This window comes from Frieseomelitta varia, unplaced genomic scaffold (assembly GCF_011392965.1).
Source record: "Frieseomelitta varia isolate USP_RPSP 00005682 unplaced genomic scaffold, Fvar_1.2 scaffold_483, whole genome shotgun sequence".
NCBI lineage: Eukaryota > Metazoa > Arthropoda > Insecta > Hymenoptera > Apidae > Frieseomelitta > Frieseomelitta varia.
Genome location: NW_025110238.1, coordinates 556,048 through 574,306, shown reverse-complemented (window position 1 = coordinate 574,306; position 18,259 = coordinate 556,048). Strand labels below are relative to the sequence as shown.

At 40.2% G+C, this 18,259-nt stretch overlaps 1 protein-coding gene across 1 annotated transcript in view; it reads left to right on the top strand.

The window, feature by feature from the left end:
- The window catches only part of LOC122532916, a 329,341-nt gene that overhangs the window by 275,346 nt on the left and 35,736 nt on the right, over nt 1-18,259 (top strand). Inside the window, exon 5 of the mRNA XM_043662105.1 lies at nt 919-1,888. Coding sequence (XP_043518040.1) covers nt 919-1,888 — 970 coding nt within the window. The remainder of the gene's footprint in view (nt 1-918; nt 1,889-18,259) is intronic.

Below are 18,259 nucleotides of genomic sequence, written 5' to 3'. Positions count from 1 at the left end.
CCGATCGGAATTTCGTGATTACAAAACCGATAGGTCCCTCCGCGACAAATTGGATTCTCTGCCGATGAATATTCAAGAACTTGTCTAAACTAAAGAGTTTAACCACTTGCGCTGGCAGCTGCTGGTTCGCGGACCATAACGAGTGACCAAACTCGTTGGTACGATATCACCGGATTGGAATTATTAATAGGTAATTTATTATTCGTTTTGCCTGGAATTATATCGAAATGTATCTAAAACTGAGGAAATATCGCAATTTTGTGACTAAAGGTTCTCGACGTGCCTGGCACGCCGTTCTAGCGCAAGAGGTTAAAAGTAACAAGGTAATTATTCATTGTAGTCTAAAGAGAAGTTAAACACAATTCTGTACTGTGATATATTGAAGAATTAATTCTATTCGTTTATTATTATCAATCGATGATAATTAATTGATAGAGAATGACTTGATAAACTTATCAACTGTTCTACTTTGTCGAATAAGAGAAAATTACAGTGGTGGATCGGTTAACGAACATAATCTACTCAAATTGTTCATAAATGGCAGTAAAATACAGTCCTGCAAGTCTCGCACACAGCGTCGCAGTGTAAAATATTCGTAAGATGTTCCAAACACGTGTTTTTTTTCTTTTTTTTTTTTCTGAACATAAAAATCGTTCGTGAAAGTCTTTCCGAACTGTTCGTTCGTCAATCGATCGCCCACTGCGTCACCCGAAAAAGAAACACCCTGTACAGTTGCACGTTGTAACAATCCACGCGTTCGAGCGTGGTAGTAGTCTCTCCCGCCACTCGGCACAGCTCGCAACTTTCACCTTCTCTATCTGCACCCCTTTCCACTTCGCCGTTCGATCTTCGCCGTCGTCCGGACGTCACGTCTCTGTCACGCGCGCGATGCATAAATATCAACCCTGGTGTGCGCAGATCGCAGTAGTTTGGCGAACGACGTCGATGAGGGCCCCAGGATTCCTCGGCTGGGACCGCGAGGAGGAGTTCATGGACTGGCGGGAGGTGTCTCGAAAGGGGCAGGGGAGCACCGGTGCGGCGAGCAGCAACCTGGTGGCCGGGCTGCAATCGTCGAGCACCGCGAGGAGTATGCGGCCCAGGCGACGCTCGCGCGAGGAAGCGCGCTCGAGGACGCGAGAGCAGGGCTGCGCGTTCGAGCACCGCCGCGAGGAGACCCGTTCGATCGACCGACTCGAGTGCAACAGCTCGAACGAGAATCGCCGCCGCACAGAGGACACCGCGATGGACGCTGGCCACGCGGTCATGAAATCCAGGTCAACGTCGAGCGTTGGCACGTGGAAGCCTACGGAGCTGCTGGACGCTGAGACGAACGGCTCCGACGACCACTCTTCTAGTTTCTCCAGCGACGAGAACCGCGCTGGCGAAGTGAACAGGTGCGCCAAGGTCGTCTCGTCGATGACCATGGAGAAGTGGAAGGAGACGGCCAGGTGCGAGACAAGGAGCAGAGCGTTGACGCCCGGCGATCTGAAGACGCCGCTGCGGCTGGACGAGGCGGTGCTCGGGCAGAGGCAGGACGGAAACGCGGAGAACAGGCTGCAGAACAGCCAGCGGAACGTGGACGACGTCGGTGACGACGAGCTGCCGGCGTTCATCGGGAATCTTTTGGTCTCGGTCGAGAGGAAGATCGAGAGGGTCTCGCTGGACGATTTGACATTCCCCTGTCCGGCCTGCAGGAACATTGACATCGACGACCCTCTGCTGGGTTGCAGGTGCGCCGGTGACGACTGCACTTGCGGCAACGGGGAGGACGCTTGCGATTGTTCGTCCTCGGCGAACGCGAGGGAAGAACAGTCGACGAGGAGCTTCGAGATCGCCGGGATCAAGCACATCGACAGCGACGACGAGGAGGAAGTTCGGATGGGATTCGGTGAGTGAATTTCTCTTCTCGAGAAGACGAGTGCACGCTTGACAAATTCCAGCAAATGCCGTCGACCGTTTGGTGCGGTCGAGCACGTTCGATCAAGCGTGGACTCGTCGTAAACGTAACTAACGAGTTACTAGTTTTACTTACTAGTTTTATTTCCGTTACTTCCTTGCATCTCGTTAGCGGCTGGAGTTTTTACCTTGCGAAAGGAAAGATGCTCGATGTTGCAATGAGTTACGATCTTAATCTCCAATTACGATCTCCAATTCCGTCCATTTCACTGCCCGCTTTAATACGCACTTTTACTACTTGACGCTGCAAAAATATTACGTATATCCGAATTTTGTTTTAAGTGTTTCAAGAACGTACAGTTATGGACATGTCAGTTGGATGAATGTTTTTGAACTATATTACAATTTGGTACGAAATCTAAATTGCACGTGTTCGCGTCGTATTTCCCCACGTGTATTTCTACTTTGGTTGATCATCGCACGACATACCTAGATAACTATGTACAGAATGGATCACAACATATTGCCATATAGATTTACGTCATTATTATTATTAATAATAATCGCGTAGCGAAAAATGTTTCAGATGAAGTTGAATGGTTTCGAGAGGGGCATATTTCGATGATACTAGTTTCCTTGTAGGTGGACGTGTAGAGGACATATGAAGGTCATTAACGTTTTTTTAAATGGAATCATATATATTCATATCACAAAAAAGAATTACAAGAAATATATAATTTATAATTAATATATTTTATAAATATATAAAATATATTATAAGAAATATTAACCTGTTTATGTTAAAAAAAAAATCATTAGTTTGGGAGATATTTTAATTTTAATTTCGTAAAATCTATGCATAAAATACATGGAAGAAGATGGATAGTATTCTGATATTTTTACCGCCTTTGTCTCACGCATAGATTTTACAAAATTAGAATTAAAATATTTTACTAAATTAATTTTTTAACATAAATAGGTTAATACTTTTTTGGTAAAGAATGTCAAGGTGCATCAACTGATGCAATAAAAAATATATGATTCCATTTATGGAATAAAAAAATATATGATTTCTACAAGAAACCTAATATCAATCGAAATGCTCCTCTCTCGAAACCATTCGACTTCATCTGAAACATTTTTCGCTACGCGTAATAATAAATTTAGATGGCAATATATGATGACCCACCCTGTATATACGTATGTACACGATATGGAATTCGCGTTTCGCGAAAAGTCCACAGCGGATACACCCACGAGTTGGATACACGGACAAGTTTATCGTACGGACCTGTTCCTATGACTTATCGAGGCCCTCGACGAACTTGAAATTCTGTCGGAAGCGGCGCGTGGGCGACGCTCGACCTCGTCGAGTGGCTACTTCACGTCACGCCAGCCATCGAGGAGCTTCCACGTTGACGCGACTCGCAAAAAGGAAGTTTGACGTGAAACGTCCTGCGTCGCGGTTGATCGTTTGAATTCCTGCGAGCGAGCTACGGAGGCCAATGAGCCAGCGTTTCTATTTTTCCACTCGAAGATAAACACGTATCGCGGCGATTGCGTCCGCGTTTCGAGAACCCGAGTTCGATTAGAGAGTGTCGTCCGACACGCTCGCGCGCGATAGCTCGACAATTACGCGAAACCGTTTCTCGTATCGCGCCGACTGACTCCACTAGTCCGAACGAACGAAATTAATTCTCTCTCTCTCGCTTGCCTCGAGCAACAAATTGGTTGCTGGTTGTCGTTGACGACACGTACGTGTTCTTCGATTCGATCGAGTCAAGACTCGCGAGGTTTATTTAAAGCAATGACGCAAGAATAATACTCGAACTTGCGTCTCGGTGTCGAGCGTACGATGTTGCCTGTGCTTTTATCCGTGACGCTTGTCAGCTTTTTACGTCTCGAGTTGTCTCTCAAGTTGGGACACCCCGCGTCGAATGAATAGCGAATCCTGGACTATTACAACAAGCTTCTCGCTCGTATAATAATATTTCCGATCTCGTTTACTATCTTGGTACATGTGTGCATGCTTCTTGAAAAAGGAGTAACAGAGGAAAGACTACAAGTTGTATATCTTCCGTCTTTTTCAGGAGCAGTTCTAATACATCGTCGATCAATTTTATGTTAATGACTGTCGCTCTTTCATAGTCGTAACATTAATCGTGCCCCTCATTTCACGCAGTTCTTCGGATGTTGTTTCATTTTCACAAGATTTACTGTGATGTCAGAGATTTCCATCAAATATTATTCACCGTGAGATGGCGAGGTGAGATTAAAACGAATCATTCAGTGTCATTAATTAATTTATTATTAATAAATTATTAAGTAATATTGAAATAAATTTATCTTGGCAAGATTTACATTTTTGTCCCGCCGTTCAGTCAGCGATGTGAAAGAACTCCAAGTAACATTAAAAAATACAAAAGAAGAAAAAGAATCAATAGTACCATCCTTCCTCTCCTATAATTTATATAAACGATCGAAAAATTCGATCCGAGAGAAGATTTGTTTCTCTATCGAACGAAACTTCTCGATGATTCTCGTAAATTTCAGGAAGGAATCCGACCTGGCAAGAACGATCACAATCGTTCGTTCATATATTCAATATTACTTAATAATTTATTAATAATAAATTAATTAATGGCACTAAATGATTCGTTTTAATCTCACCTCGCCATCTCACAGTGAATAATATTTGACGGAAATTTTTGACATCACAGAACAATGTAAAAATTTGTCGGCTCGAACTTTCGTCGAGGCCGAATGAAACGAGACGTTGCCGAATGAGTGGTGGTACCAAGACGTTCCGTGACTTTTTTCGCCGATCTCTTTTCGCGGTGTCCTCCCACGCGTCGCGTCCTGCGTCTTCCGGCGCCCTTTGGTTCCGCCGCCGACAGGTTTGCACAGCGCCGAAAACCCTTCGCCACCCACCAGCACCGCGTGCCATTAGCGGCGTGTTTGCACCGCTGACTTATGGTATTTGTCTCCTCTCCTCCGTGGAACGAACGAGCTTACGTAACGCGGCACCGAGCGCGTAGGTGAACTGGTATCGCGCGAGCTCTCCCGTTTCTCTTTAATTTCGCCGCGTCGCGTCGCGGCCCGGGACGATGAAACGAATTCCTCGCGTCGCTCGAATTGCGAACGTAATTGTTCTTCGCCGACCGTTCTAATCGAAACGTCCATTGCGATGGATTAACGGCACTATGATCGGATAGTTTTGAAGGAGATTTGAAATTTAGGCGCGGTAGAACGTCGATTATTATTGAAAGATACAGGGTGGCTACTTGAAAAACTGAAAAGAAGGTTTGAGAAAGTATCATAAACTTGTTCGTTTTCAATCTTTCTTATTTTTTCTTTTTTTTCTTTTTTTTTTATTAATTATATTTACAAATGAAATAATACAAAGTTTAAAAAAAACATTTGTTTGTAAAAGTTATTTTTGTTTTATATCATTCAATCATTATCCGTTCGGACAATCGGTCTGAAAGAGTCAAATTTGTCATAAATCACAAACTAACTTTGAAATTGATATTAAACATGAAGTAATGAAATAAAACAGTTTTCAAATGCGGATATTTATTACGTAAAAGAACAGTCTCAATGATCAATGGGCGCTATAAAATTTTTCGTCGTCTCATCGCCTGATATGCTTTCTCTTGGATTAATGCAAGATCCAGTTGTACGTGTGCAGTTCGATTATCATCATAAATAATTATCATCATTTCCTGTCTTCTTCTTCTTCTTCTTCAAAAAAAAAAAAAAAAAAAATCGTTTCACTGAGAGATAAAAAACAAAAAAACGGGCGAGAAGGACCGCCAAAAATGACGGCTTTCAAGAGGAACGTCTTTCAAAATCGGGATGTTACGACACGGAAACCGGTCGCGAGCCGTCCGAATGTCAGTTGCACTGTCATCGTGGAAGAAGCTGCGTCGCTCGTTCATCTAACGCCATAGGATCGGACGTGACTTCGCGCTGGCCCGTCGCGTTTCATTAGCGCGCGGCCCATTGTACACCACACACGGCTTATGGCTTTCCGTGTATTCACGATCGGCCGCGGCCCACTCGTTCGCGCCCGATTCGCCCTCGCCTAAGGACGTGACCGTTCAAGAGTAAACGAACCGCCCACGATTCTCGTGGAATCTCTTGAAACGTGTCGCTCTTCCTGCGAGCCTCGGGCTTTGTCATCCCTGTTCTCAGGAAAATTTTAGGACGAACACACACGCACACACAGACACACCGACTCGCGGAAGTAATGGAAATATTATATAACACGAGATATAATATAATATTTTATTATATTTATTATATTATATTTTGAATATATGATTATATTGTATATCGATATATTTGAATAATATTTTTGTTAATTATACCTGTAATTTATATTGATAATTATAGTTATATTTCGATTTGTGTAATATGAATGAATATTTCGTGCGCGTGATTTATTAAAAATCTCGCTGGAAAAAGTAGTTGAGAAAGATATAAATTGAAAATGTGAATGTAATTGTAAATATTATGCGCGGGGTGTGTAAACGTCGATGCTTCGAGAAAAACTGAGAAAACAAGTCCTTTAGAGATCAGCACGTTTCTTATCCATATTAGAGAAAATCGCAAGAAAGAAAAAGGTTTAGTTTCTTCGCTTGTTCAGTAAATTTATTCGATTCCAATTAATTTAAGAGAGTAACTGGAGAGGTATAGTGTTCCAAACATCACCAGAATAATATCCAGCTATAATTAGGGTGGTTAATGTTCGATATATAGCTGCAAATGATCAACCTTCTGAAATAATATTTTTATTAAATAAAAGATGATATAGATGATAACAGATATTTGATACTATAAGATGATAATGCGGATGATAAAATAGGTCATGATGAAAAGGATGATTGTAACGTATAATAAGGGTATTACGATTTTCTCCAAAGTGAAGCAAAAACGAGCAAATCTCTAAAGGACAGTTTTGTTATGTTATATTATATTCATTCATATTACACAAATCGAAATATAACTATAATTATCAATATAAATTACAGGTATAATTAACAAAAATATTATTCAAATATATCGATATATAATATAATCATATATTCAAAATATAATAATATATTATATTATATAATAATTATATAATAATATAATATAATATAATAATATATATTAATAATAATATATAATATAAAATATACATTATTAAATATATTGATATGTATTATTTAGAATGAATAATAGTATCAAATATGAATATTCAAGTTGAATGTCACACAACATACATAATTTGTCTTACGTGAATCTCTATCTTTCGAACGTCGCAACGTTCAAATATCATGGTATGAAAACAGAATGTCCGCCGGTCATTAAAAGATCAGCTGCCGCTAACAGAAATTCACGCAACGGTGAACTCCACTGTACACCGTATTTACCGATTGATCTCAAATTCTCGCGATCTATTGTATTCAATTGACGTCTCAATTTCGCGCGCGCGACACAAATAACATATATCCGCAAAGTTTATATAGGTAATTCACCTATATGGCTGGAGATTCGAACGAATTAAAGCCTTTTCGATGTAGAAGGCCTGATTGAACGTTCGCCTCCACTGGTGGCTGACTATACTTAGTAGCTCATTGATCGTCTCTATGGCGGTCCTCAATCATATCTGCTTAAGCGGCTACCACAACAGGAGGCTGTTCACCTCTACTCGCCCCGCTCTCCAGCGCGGTACATAATGGACCGTGTTAAACGCCACGATAAAATAGTGTCTACGTTTCATGGTTCGCCGGTCGAGCGCCACTTTCGTGGCTGTGGACGCGCTTTTTCTCGAGCCTCCTCGAAACTCCTCTTTCAATTCGAGACTTCGCTTCCCTTTCGTCTCCGTACGTCCGACACGAGCACATCGAGAGATCACGCTGGATAATTTACTGGTTTCAACGATTGAACTTGATAATTGCTGCTTTCCAGCTGGAGTAGCGATCGTGCACGTTAGTGGGAGCCGGTATTATTCATCGATCGGCCGATAGGATGTGCGTGGGACGGTGTTGCAATTACAGGTGGTTTATCGATACCTGCTTGCACACTGCGAGGATACACAGTGTCCGTAAATACGGAGTGTCACGTTGCTACGTTTTTAATACTTCTCTCTGCGAAATTTTTCCTGCGAAATTTCAAAGAAATTTCAAAAGTTGTCTTCCATTTGGTTTATATAGAACACGCAAAAAATGTCCGAACGTTGTAGACACGTTTCGTTGTACGAAGTGTTTTGAATATTTGTTAACCCTCTGTGGGCCAAATTTTGTCCGCGACTATAAAAAAATTAAATTAAATTAATTAAATAAATTACATTTAATTAAAAAGATTAAATATTTTTAAGTAATAAAATAGTTAGAGCTTTAGTTACCAAGAATGCTATCAGTTACTAAAAGACATGATGTTCACTCCTTTAAATATAATAAATATATTACGAGATTTGATAAGAAACTGCAACAATAATTATTTATTCTAATTAATGTATAACAGGATCTTTATGACGACCGTTTGCTTTGGCTGATTCTTAACAACTTGAAAACACAATATATTTTCCGCTACTTTATTTTCTTCTTTCTTCATTTGTAATCGACGTTGCCGTTGTTGAGCTCGTTTTTAAAAATATCCGCGCGCCGCCACAATAAGATGTACCTGTACGCCATTTTCTGGGAGAAAAATTTATTTAATAAAATATCGATTTATTTAATAAAAATTTATTTAATAAAATATCGATTTATTTAATAAAATTTATTTAATAAAATACTAGTACGTGACTTGAAAGTTGACAAAGGGTCCATAGAGGGTCTTTCAGTGAAGATCTCACTTAAAAGGCCTTCATTAGCCTTCTTTAGCCAGACGTAATATTATCAGACTCAGTATCACACTTGATACAATTAATATTTATAGAATCATCAAATCGAAATAAATTGGAATTTTCATGCCTCGCCAGGAATTCGCCGATCGATTTCCCCTTCGCCGGCAGCATCGATTAAGAAGTCACCAGTGTTCAGCAGTGTTGGTGCCGCGTGTTTACTAGCTGTAGCCGCGATGTTCCCCCCCTGGTGCCATTATTCTTCCCCATCGATCTTACGATGGAGGAAAGGTGGCTTTCCACCGAGCACGATGGAAACGAGAAACGATGACGGTAACGATGACTACGAAATGCCATTCGATCGCTCAATCGGCGTGCAATCGGCGCGATAGGATGGCGAACCTTGTCTCGATGTATCGTACGGTTCCGCGGAGAGATAACGCTGCCAATGCAAGAGGTTGTATCGCTATGTCATCGTCGCCGTGTTTCACCGCGGAAAGGGGAAGAAAGACCTCGTATGCGTGTGTATGTGTGTATGCGTGTATGCGTGTTTGCCAGTGATCGAACGAGGGGAACGACGTCCTCCAACGTGCGCCGTTTAGCCAACCATGAAGCCCGAGTGCTTCTGTGAACGCTCCACGGCTACTATGCACACATGGCGGTTCCGCCGAAGTATTTGTACACATACCGCGGAAAACTTTTATGCACCGTGTATCGGTACACGGTGTATGAAATGTTTAGAAATTTCATTGGCACATGTAACGAGACACGAGTTTGTCCAATTAATCCAACGTTGAACGACGAGAAGAGTTAGTACGTAGCGTGAATAGTCATTTTATTTATCTCTATCGCTATCAATCGTTCTGTCGTCGCAAAACGGACGAGCAGTATCCGTAAATAAATAAATAAAATAAATGACTATTCGTGGTATTCGTGTTTATTTATGGGCAGTGTTTCATTGTTTTGCGACAATGACAGAACAATAGAGTGTGAAGAGAGAATCGTCGGCATAGCGACGAAAACGATAGAAAGAAAAAGAAAGAAAAGTGACAATGGAGTGAAAGCAACGATAAAGATTGCAATAAAATTTGAAATTTTAACCGACCGAAAAAGTTGGCGCTGTTTGATAAGGTTTGAGAAAGGAAGCGCAGAAATTCTGTAGAAAATGATAGTTACACAATTTGAGAAAAAAGAAATGCACAACAAGAAAATAAATTAACGTAACCGACAACGAATATTAAATCTATTGTTCGAAATTCTACGTAAGATGTTGAACCGATGTTTTAAGCGTATGACAAGTATTAAATATGTCGTATTGTCGAATATTGTATTTTATCGATAATCGAGTAATAGATAATTGTGGTCGTTGAAACACTCGTGTATTTAACACTAGAACTACCTAAATCGTAAAATTTTGATCGAAGATATTAAAGTGAAAGGATCAGAAAATCTTCATAACACTTATAAATAGGGTGCACATTCATGTTTTATATGTTTTACGAAGAGTCATTCAAGTCTCTAAAAATATATTTATTAAGTATCTAACAAAAATATTGAAAATAGTCATTTTGACCATTTTGGTAGTGTTAAATCAACACTAACATCCAAATCATCCAACAGTATACTTCGTGTGTCACACATATATACGCTTCATGCTCGATTTCAACGAAAAACCAAAGCGGATCGAGCATCACGTCCGGCGGGATTGCGATTCACGCGGAACCAGAGGGTGTAGATCGGTGAATCCGACAGGATTCATCCATCGCTGCGACCTCTTTTGAAAACGAGTCCTCGAAACTCGTGGGCGGTAACTCGATCGAGTCGAAGGGTTTCTCTCCTAATCGGAGGAAACTGGTAATGGCCTTCCGCCCCGTTGTTCTACGCGCGTAACGTGTCCCACGGGACTCGGGAACAAACTCATAGAGTAATGGGCCGTGTAATTCGAAGCTATTTACTCGGTTGGTTGAAAGTCTGGGCCGGGCCAACGATTTTCGTTCCGAGTTTATCTCGCGTTTCGATCGACGGGGGTTCGGCCACTGCCCGCGAGACAAACCCGCGACAAGGCCACGTCGTTTCACGGAAACGCGCCTTTGTCCTTAATGCAGCGGGATGCATACGTGCCTCATACGTCTGCGCGAACGCGTGCGGAATCAAGCCATCTAAGTCAATTGCTAGAACTGGGAGGGAATTAAGGGCCTGAATTAATCCAATTTATCCTCCTGGCGGATAATTCAATTGCCCACCGAGATGAAAAATCAATAGACGCTGCTGTTTATTATTGGCTGCGCACTCGATGTGTTGCGTACACAGTGGGAGTTCCAGTGTTAGGATTTATTTTGATATGGGCCGCAATTATGATTTCACCGCAGTGAACTGAAATATTTTTCGATTAATTTTCCATGAAATTTATTTATTTATAATGCGGACATTTTCACTCTCGTCGTTACTTGCAATTAGATTCACTGTCATTACATGTTTTCTTCTTTCGGAAATTGCATCGCTATTATCACTGTCATTTTTAGTTTCCAATTATGGCATTTTTTTTTTAATTTTCTTTTTTTAATTCGTCCTCTTCGTACGCATTCGGATCAAAATTATCTTCATCGTCGATTTCATCTCGACTCTTTCAGACATTTAGAATTATTACTTTGACTAGAGACTTTATTATAAAATAAACTGTGATATTTTTAAAACAGGTAATTGGAAAAATAAGACGATGCGATACAACGATAAATAACTGATTCGAAAACCAACAGAGAAAGGTATCCATTATTGCGTCAAAGTAAGACGATATTTTTTTTATCATAAAAATGAGGCAGACACAGCACGTCAGAACTGAGTTTAGAATAATGACCTGATACGGGTCACACACATCATTTTCATTCAAGGGGCTATGGGATTACAGAGGTTCGTGGTAGTTTCGAATTAGGATTTTAATTATTTTCAGTTTAAATATATATCATATATATAATAAACCGTGAAGAATCATTTGGGCCTACATATTTTAATTCAAAAATGTCCCTGAGCTTTGCAAAAATTCCATTAATACACATTAGAACGAATTTGACACAATGACACACTTCATTAAAGAACTATGGATTTACAGTTCTTGGTAGTTTCGAACAGAATTAGGATCTTAATTAGTTTCGAGAAATATATTATTTTATGTTTAAATATATAATTGACCATGAAGAATCATGTAGCCTACATATTTTGATTCAAAAATGTCCCTGATCTGCGCCAAAATTCCATTAAAACACGTCACGTCAAAAAATTGAATTTGACACAATGACATTCTCTATTCAAGGGACTATAGGATTACATGGTTCATAGTAGTTTCGAATAGAATTAGAATTTTAATTATCTTCGAGAAATATGTTATTTCCCCGTTTAAATGTATATAACATATAATGGACTATGAAAAATCATTTGGCCTACATATTTTAAATCAAAAATGTCCCTGATCTGTGCCAAAATTAAATTAAAACATGTCACGTATCTGGGAGCATCCAATTCGGAATCGACACGATTCGTCATCGCGCTAACTGGAGGACTGTCGACGTTCATACCTAAACCGTACATCAGAATTTCTAGAGCAGTCGATCGTTCGACGATCACGTTAACCCGCACGCTTCCCTGAACCTGACCGATTTATCCGTCGACAATCCTCCGCTCGTCTTCGTTTCCCATTCGAAGCCCATGGAAACTTGGCGCGACTGGCTGCTGGCGGAAGTGTATACGCTCGCAAATGGAAACTGGAAATGATCTTTCGAAAGAAGGGAACGTTCCCAGGCAGTTCGCGCTTCGTTCGACGCGACGTCTCGAATCGTTTCGCCAGCAAACCCTGTTAACTTTGAATAACTTCGCGTTTCCTCGCGACGTGGATGAACGTTACATCGTCGATAGACTCGATAGACGATTATAGAAAAAGAAAAAGAAAAGCAAAGAGGAAATGTGGAACGTAGCTACATAGATGTTGACGTTGATTTGCTGTTCCGTTTCTTAAATTTGCATCCAGGATCTCCACTCTGGCGAGTCTTTCTCTTTTCGAGTGTTTGAGTTCGTTTTCTTCTTGCACTTTTCTTCGTTGGTGTCAGAAATTTTTAGTCGATTTTCCTAAAGCGATATAAAATTGACATAGTATATTTGAATGACAAAGAGAAATACTAGTAATATTTAAATTTAATGTGCAATGTACGATCAAGTACTAGATTTAGAATTAAGTAAACGTCATGTTGTATTTATGAAATACATGTGTACATTATTTTTTCGATGATATTTGCAATATTCTAAATTCAAAATGTAAAATCAGGTATTAGAGTATGGATGTAAATGTCACATTACACTTACAAAGTATACATTATTTATTTTTAATAAAAGTGCACTTATAATATTTAAATTTAAAATATTTAAAACATGGACGCACGATCAGGTGTTAGATTTTGTATGTGAATATAATAAAACATACACATTATTTCTTTCAAACGATTTCCATGCTTATAACATTTTCTACTTGTATAAAATGTACTTGTAATATTTAAGTTTAAAACGATTTTTATACTTTTATTTAAATTTACAATATAAACTTAAATATCGTACTTACAAAATATGCATCATTTCTGTAAAAATGTATACTTATAACATTTAAATTTGAAATATAATATAAGTGTTAGAGTTTGGAAACATAAATGTCCAAACAATTAGCTTTTAATTGATGGATATATTATCGTTATATAATTCGACTCAAACAAGAGTAACAATAATGTGTCACTTCCACGAGTTTGATGAAATCGGCGTCGTATTTTATTTGAATATATCCATTGCTAAATAAAACGATCTAAAGAAACGTAGTCTAAGTCGATGTACATACCACGTCCGCATTGAAACGATCGTAACGCGTGGTTGAGCGAAACGTGAAGATCTTCCGGATGGCTGAGCGACGTGTTAAGTGTCGGAATCGCAATATCTCGCCCGGATCTGCGCGACCCGGAGTGAAGACAAGTGCCTCCTCTCCGAAAGGGGCCGAGGGCCAGAGGGAAGAGGGATATGAATCGTGAATGGAAGTGTTTAAATTGCAAACGACGGGCCGTAAACCGGGGGCAGATCCAATCAACCTTCGGTTACCAGTCAATCGCGGTGATCGTCTTATGCTAATAAGCGCGGCCGCGTCGAAACCTGTACATGCCCCTGTATATTTTCAAATAATTTCACCGATACCTGCCGCGTTCGACGATTGAAATCCGATGAGTGACTCTGGCCAGGCACAATAACGGGCAATATGACCCAGTTTCCAGTCGCGAATAGAAACTCGAGAAGAAAATCGGCGTTACGAGAACGATATTGCTTGCTCCGCGTGCTTGACCGTTCTTTTTCTGACTTATTTTACGAATTAATCGAAAGGGAATCGATTTTGCGTGGCACGTTAAATAGTTTCGTTCGTTGACCAGCGGAAAGTGTAAAATGGCGAACAATACGTAGTCGGCCATCGTTGTGAACAGTTTCAGACTATAGTGTCTACAAGACAGCATTGTCTAATAAAATAGGGAAACAAAACTGACGTTGTACCGATAATGGACACACTAGAATTTCTACTCTAGTTGCGGAAAACGTTCACTTAGCCAACGTTTTCAGATTTCTTTCTCTCTCTCTCTCTCTCTCTCTCTCTCTCTCTCTCTCTGGCACGAAACAAGTTATTCACGGTAATGTTATGTTATATAGCAGTGAGACTCGAGTGATCGTTTCTATCAGCCACGTGTTCCGACTTGAAGCGAAATCTCAAAAATCTCGTTTGCAAATATTCGAACCACGGTCGATACTATTCAACGATTGTAAAACTACTCGGACATAAAAATGTTCTGAAGACAACTCCATGGAACTTTTGTTAAACAGATTCGAAAAATATCTGTTCCGCGAGAATGCTATTCAAAAGAATTCCTGACCGTAACATACCTCTACTCCATAAAAGTTTTATAAAGGCAAATATTCTTTCGCGCACGAAACGTACAATAAATTCAAACAGAATTCTTTTAAAAACGATTGAGAGTACCTGTCAATCTCGATCGCTGATCCGAACAAATAAATTTCCTACCGTGTTTGAAAGCGCTCCAACGACCAGCGAAAATGAATTCAGTAAATTCGTTCGTTCGGGGCATTGGGTGGGCGCTCGTGAAACAGTGAATCCCGAGCCAAAGGAAAAGAGAGCGTCCAATGCGAAATCAACGCGACCTTTCAATCGATCCGCTCTTTCAGCCGGTCCATTGTCCGGCGTGGAATCGAGGCGTACGAAATTGCCGGCCCCCAGGACCCGTTCGCCGCGAACAACAGCCGCGCGTGATTAATACGTAACGACTACAAATGACTGCAACGAAACGGGACGCGCCATAGGGAGGACTCGAGTGAGGGCTGAGTCGAAACGACACCGGTGAGAAACCGGTTTCAAGCATTGATGCATTAACGTGCATTAACCTAAATTCGAACGGTGGCCACGGCACGCGGAACGAAGCCGTTTCGTTCCTCCGACCAATCTTGGCCCTGATTGACCCGACCCGCCTGGCTCGGCTGGTAGCACGGCGGACAAAGTGCCGTGAAATGAAGCGATTAGGCCCATCTGATCGTTACGTTCGCAAGTCCGCGCAAAAAACGAAGGATCACCGCCGCTACCGGGCTCAGTTGTCAGCGCGATTCCTCCTCCGTCAGCAGCACGCTCGCTGTTGTTTCCAACGCTCGCGCACGTGCTCGCGGGACAAAAGAGCGTGGTTAAGGAGCGTGGATTGCTGTTAGAGCGAGGAATCGATTCTGTACGATTCGTTGGCGAAGCAGTGGCCCAACGAATCGTAAAAGATTGAGCGGGACTTTTGTTTAATTAACCGCTTGCGCTGGCAACTAGTTCGCGGACCGTAACGAGCGACCGAATCGTATACGATAATTTGTCGCTTTCTTCTTCTTCTTTTGAATCACGTTTCTCGGTACGATTGTCACTGGATAGAAATTATTAAGAAGTAATAAACTTTATCATTTGTTTTGTCTGGATTTAAATATTCTTGAAACTGAGAAAATGTTGTAATTTGAGACAAAAAAATTCTCGACGTGCGTGGCATAAAAGGGTTAATTGCCGATTTCCGTCTTCAGATTGTGAGATCCTGTTGTTCAAGTGAGTGTTTCGAGGTAATTATGTCTGTTGTCGGTTTTTGTGGAGAACTGTGAAATGATGCAGCAAAACTTGCTATACAGGGCGATTCACGTAACTTGCACACCTGAAATAACTTTTAGACTAATGCGTCTAACGAAAAGTTGTTTAATACAAAAGTTATATGGTTTCAAGAGAGGGAAAATATGGTGCATCAGTTTTTTTGTATATGTTGAGGGGTTTCGAAATTTTCATTTTTTAAATGGACCACATACTTACCTTTTTCATCATAAATCGAAAGACTCTTAAATTCCAAGTAAAAAAGTATTAAATCACATTGGTCCTAAATCTAATGCTTAAGCAGATATTTTACGATAACTTGTCTCGAGGATAAATGAATATGATTGAATATGTGCACTCATGTGAGAATAAATTGGATTAAGATTTAGATAAAGTTTATTAACTGAATAACTGAATAAGCTCGAATATGACGGCCACAAGAAGATATTAAGCTCTCTCTGTAACTCTCTCAAGATCTGCTTTCTGAAAAGCTATTCACTCCCAGAGTCTCTGCCTTCATACATACGCTCGTATTTTACGTCTTAAGATTAGGGCGGCTACAACAAACAGTCCCAAGTCTGGTTTCTTCCACTGCGATAATCGCATCAGGCACGCAGCAAGCGATAAGCCACGCAGGAAGAAATTCCAAACAATGAAGCTTCCTTACCCCACATTTATTCATGTAAAAGTATTAGACTTATCAGTTAATAGTAGTTTACTTAGTAAAGTATTAGACCTATCAGAAATTACTTCTTCCTAAATTGAACAGTGCGTAGTACATGAGTGGAACGTTAGAGCGAAATCGAAAGAGGAAATTGAAGAAATAAGTAAACAGTAACATTTTGATAGATCTTTGACTTTGATAAACTTTCTCATAAAGCTTCTCCCGCTCAGCTTCTTTGACCGAGTTCAGTTTCGAACACTGTTTCCATCGTCATCGTTTCGACGAGCTCGTCTCCTTGTACAGAACAGAATTTGATTGTTCTCTTCAGCTTGAGCGTTTCAAGGAATCACGACATTGTTGTACGAACGCGATAAAAGCTTCCTCAGGAATCAGGCTTCGGTCTGATTTCTATGAACAGAGAGAAGTGCATACATAGCGGCAGCAGCTGCATCCGCGACACCGTGTGCAGCAGCGTCCGATTGCGTATCAGCGACCTCGATCGTCCCCCGTGCATTCCCCTTTCTCTCTCTCTCTCTCTCTTGTCCTCCCCCACTTTTCCATTCAGATCATTATGTCAATGATCCCGGCCAGATCCAAGAGGAGGAAGCTCAACTGCGCGAAGCTCATCCGCATGTGTCGAGCCTGAACTTCCTGATTCTCTTCGTCACGATGGCTAATTTGTTCCGTGCACGATACTAGTTTTAAATAAATTCGAAAGATAATGTAAGAGCGTATGAATCTAGAATAATCTATCTACGTACATGAATCTATAGAAATCTACTTATAGAGTAGGCCAAAAATCACTTCCTACTAAAATAGATCTGTAATTTATTAATTTTTTTATTTTTAACGAATTACACTAATAATTAAAATTAAATTTCAATTGATAAAATTGGTTTTTTTCTTATATTTTGATGTTTTATTTAAAAAAAAGAAATAGGTGAGAAAAAACTTTTGGCCCATCCTATATATAAAATAATCTAACAAATAATAAATCTAGAATTTATTGGAGAAATTTTTGGGGAACACTCAAATTTGTCGACAATACGAGAGATATTTAACTTCAAATTGTTTAGAAATTAGAACCATGAAGTTGTGAGACAAAGATAACATTCTCTCGAGAGTACGAAGACTATGAATACTTCTCTTTGAGAATATTTAAATTCAGAATTCTTGGTTAATTAGAACTTAAATCAAAGATAAATTTCCAGAAATCGGAAATATAAAAATATTGACAGGCCGTGAACAATATTTAATCTGGATGAACAATCGAAATCGACGCATCGATCCCCAATGAAATATCACCTGAATACGCAGACGATCGCGTGTTTCCAGCACGTTTTCTCCGGAAACCATTCACTATCACAGTGAGCAAGCGCATCAGCTGTTTCCTTCGCGTGACGTCGCGCAGTCGGTTGGAAAACTAAACGATCGTTGACCCAATCGTTGAACGATCGATGCTCTGCTCTTTCCAGATCTGCCATACGTACAGTGAAGAGCATAACTGAATACGCAATGATAAAAAAAAATTGTCGATACTTTAAACTGTTATAACTTCATGAAAGAAAGTCACGTTGCAATCTACTTGGTCTCATCTTCAAGTGTGAAGCTTCTACTCTGACTGTCCCAAATTCGTTTTTTTTTTTTTAAGATATTTTTACACCATGAACTGGATGAA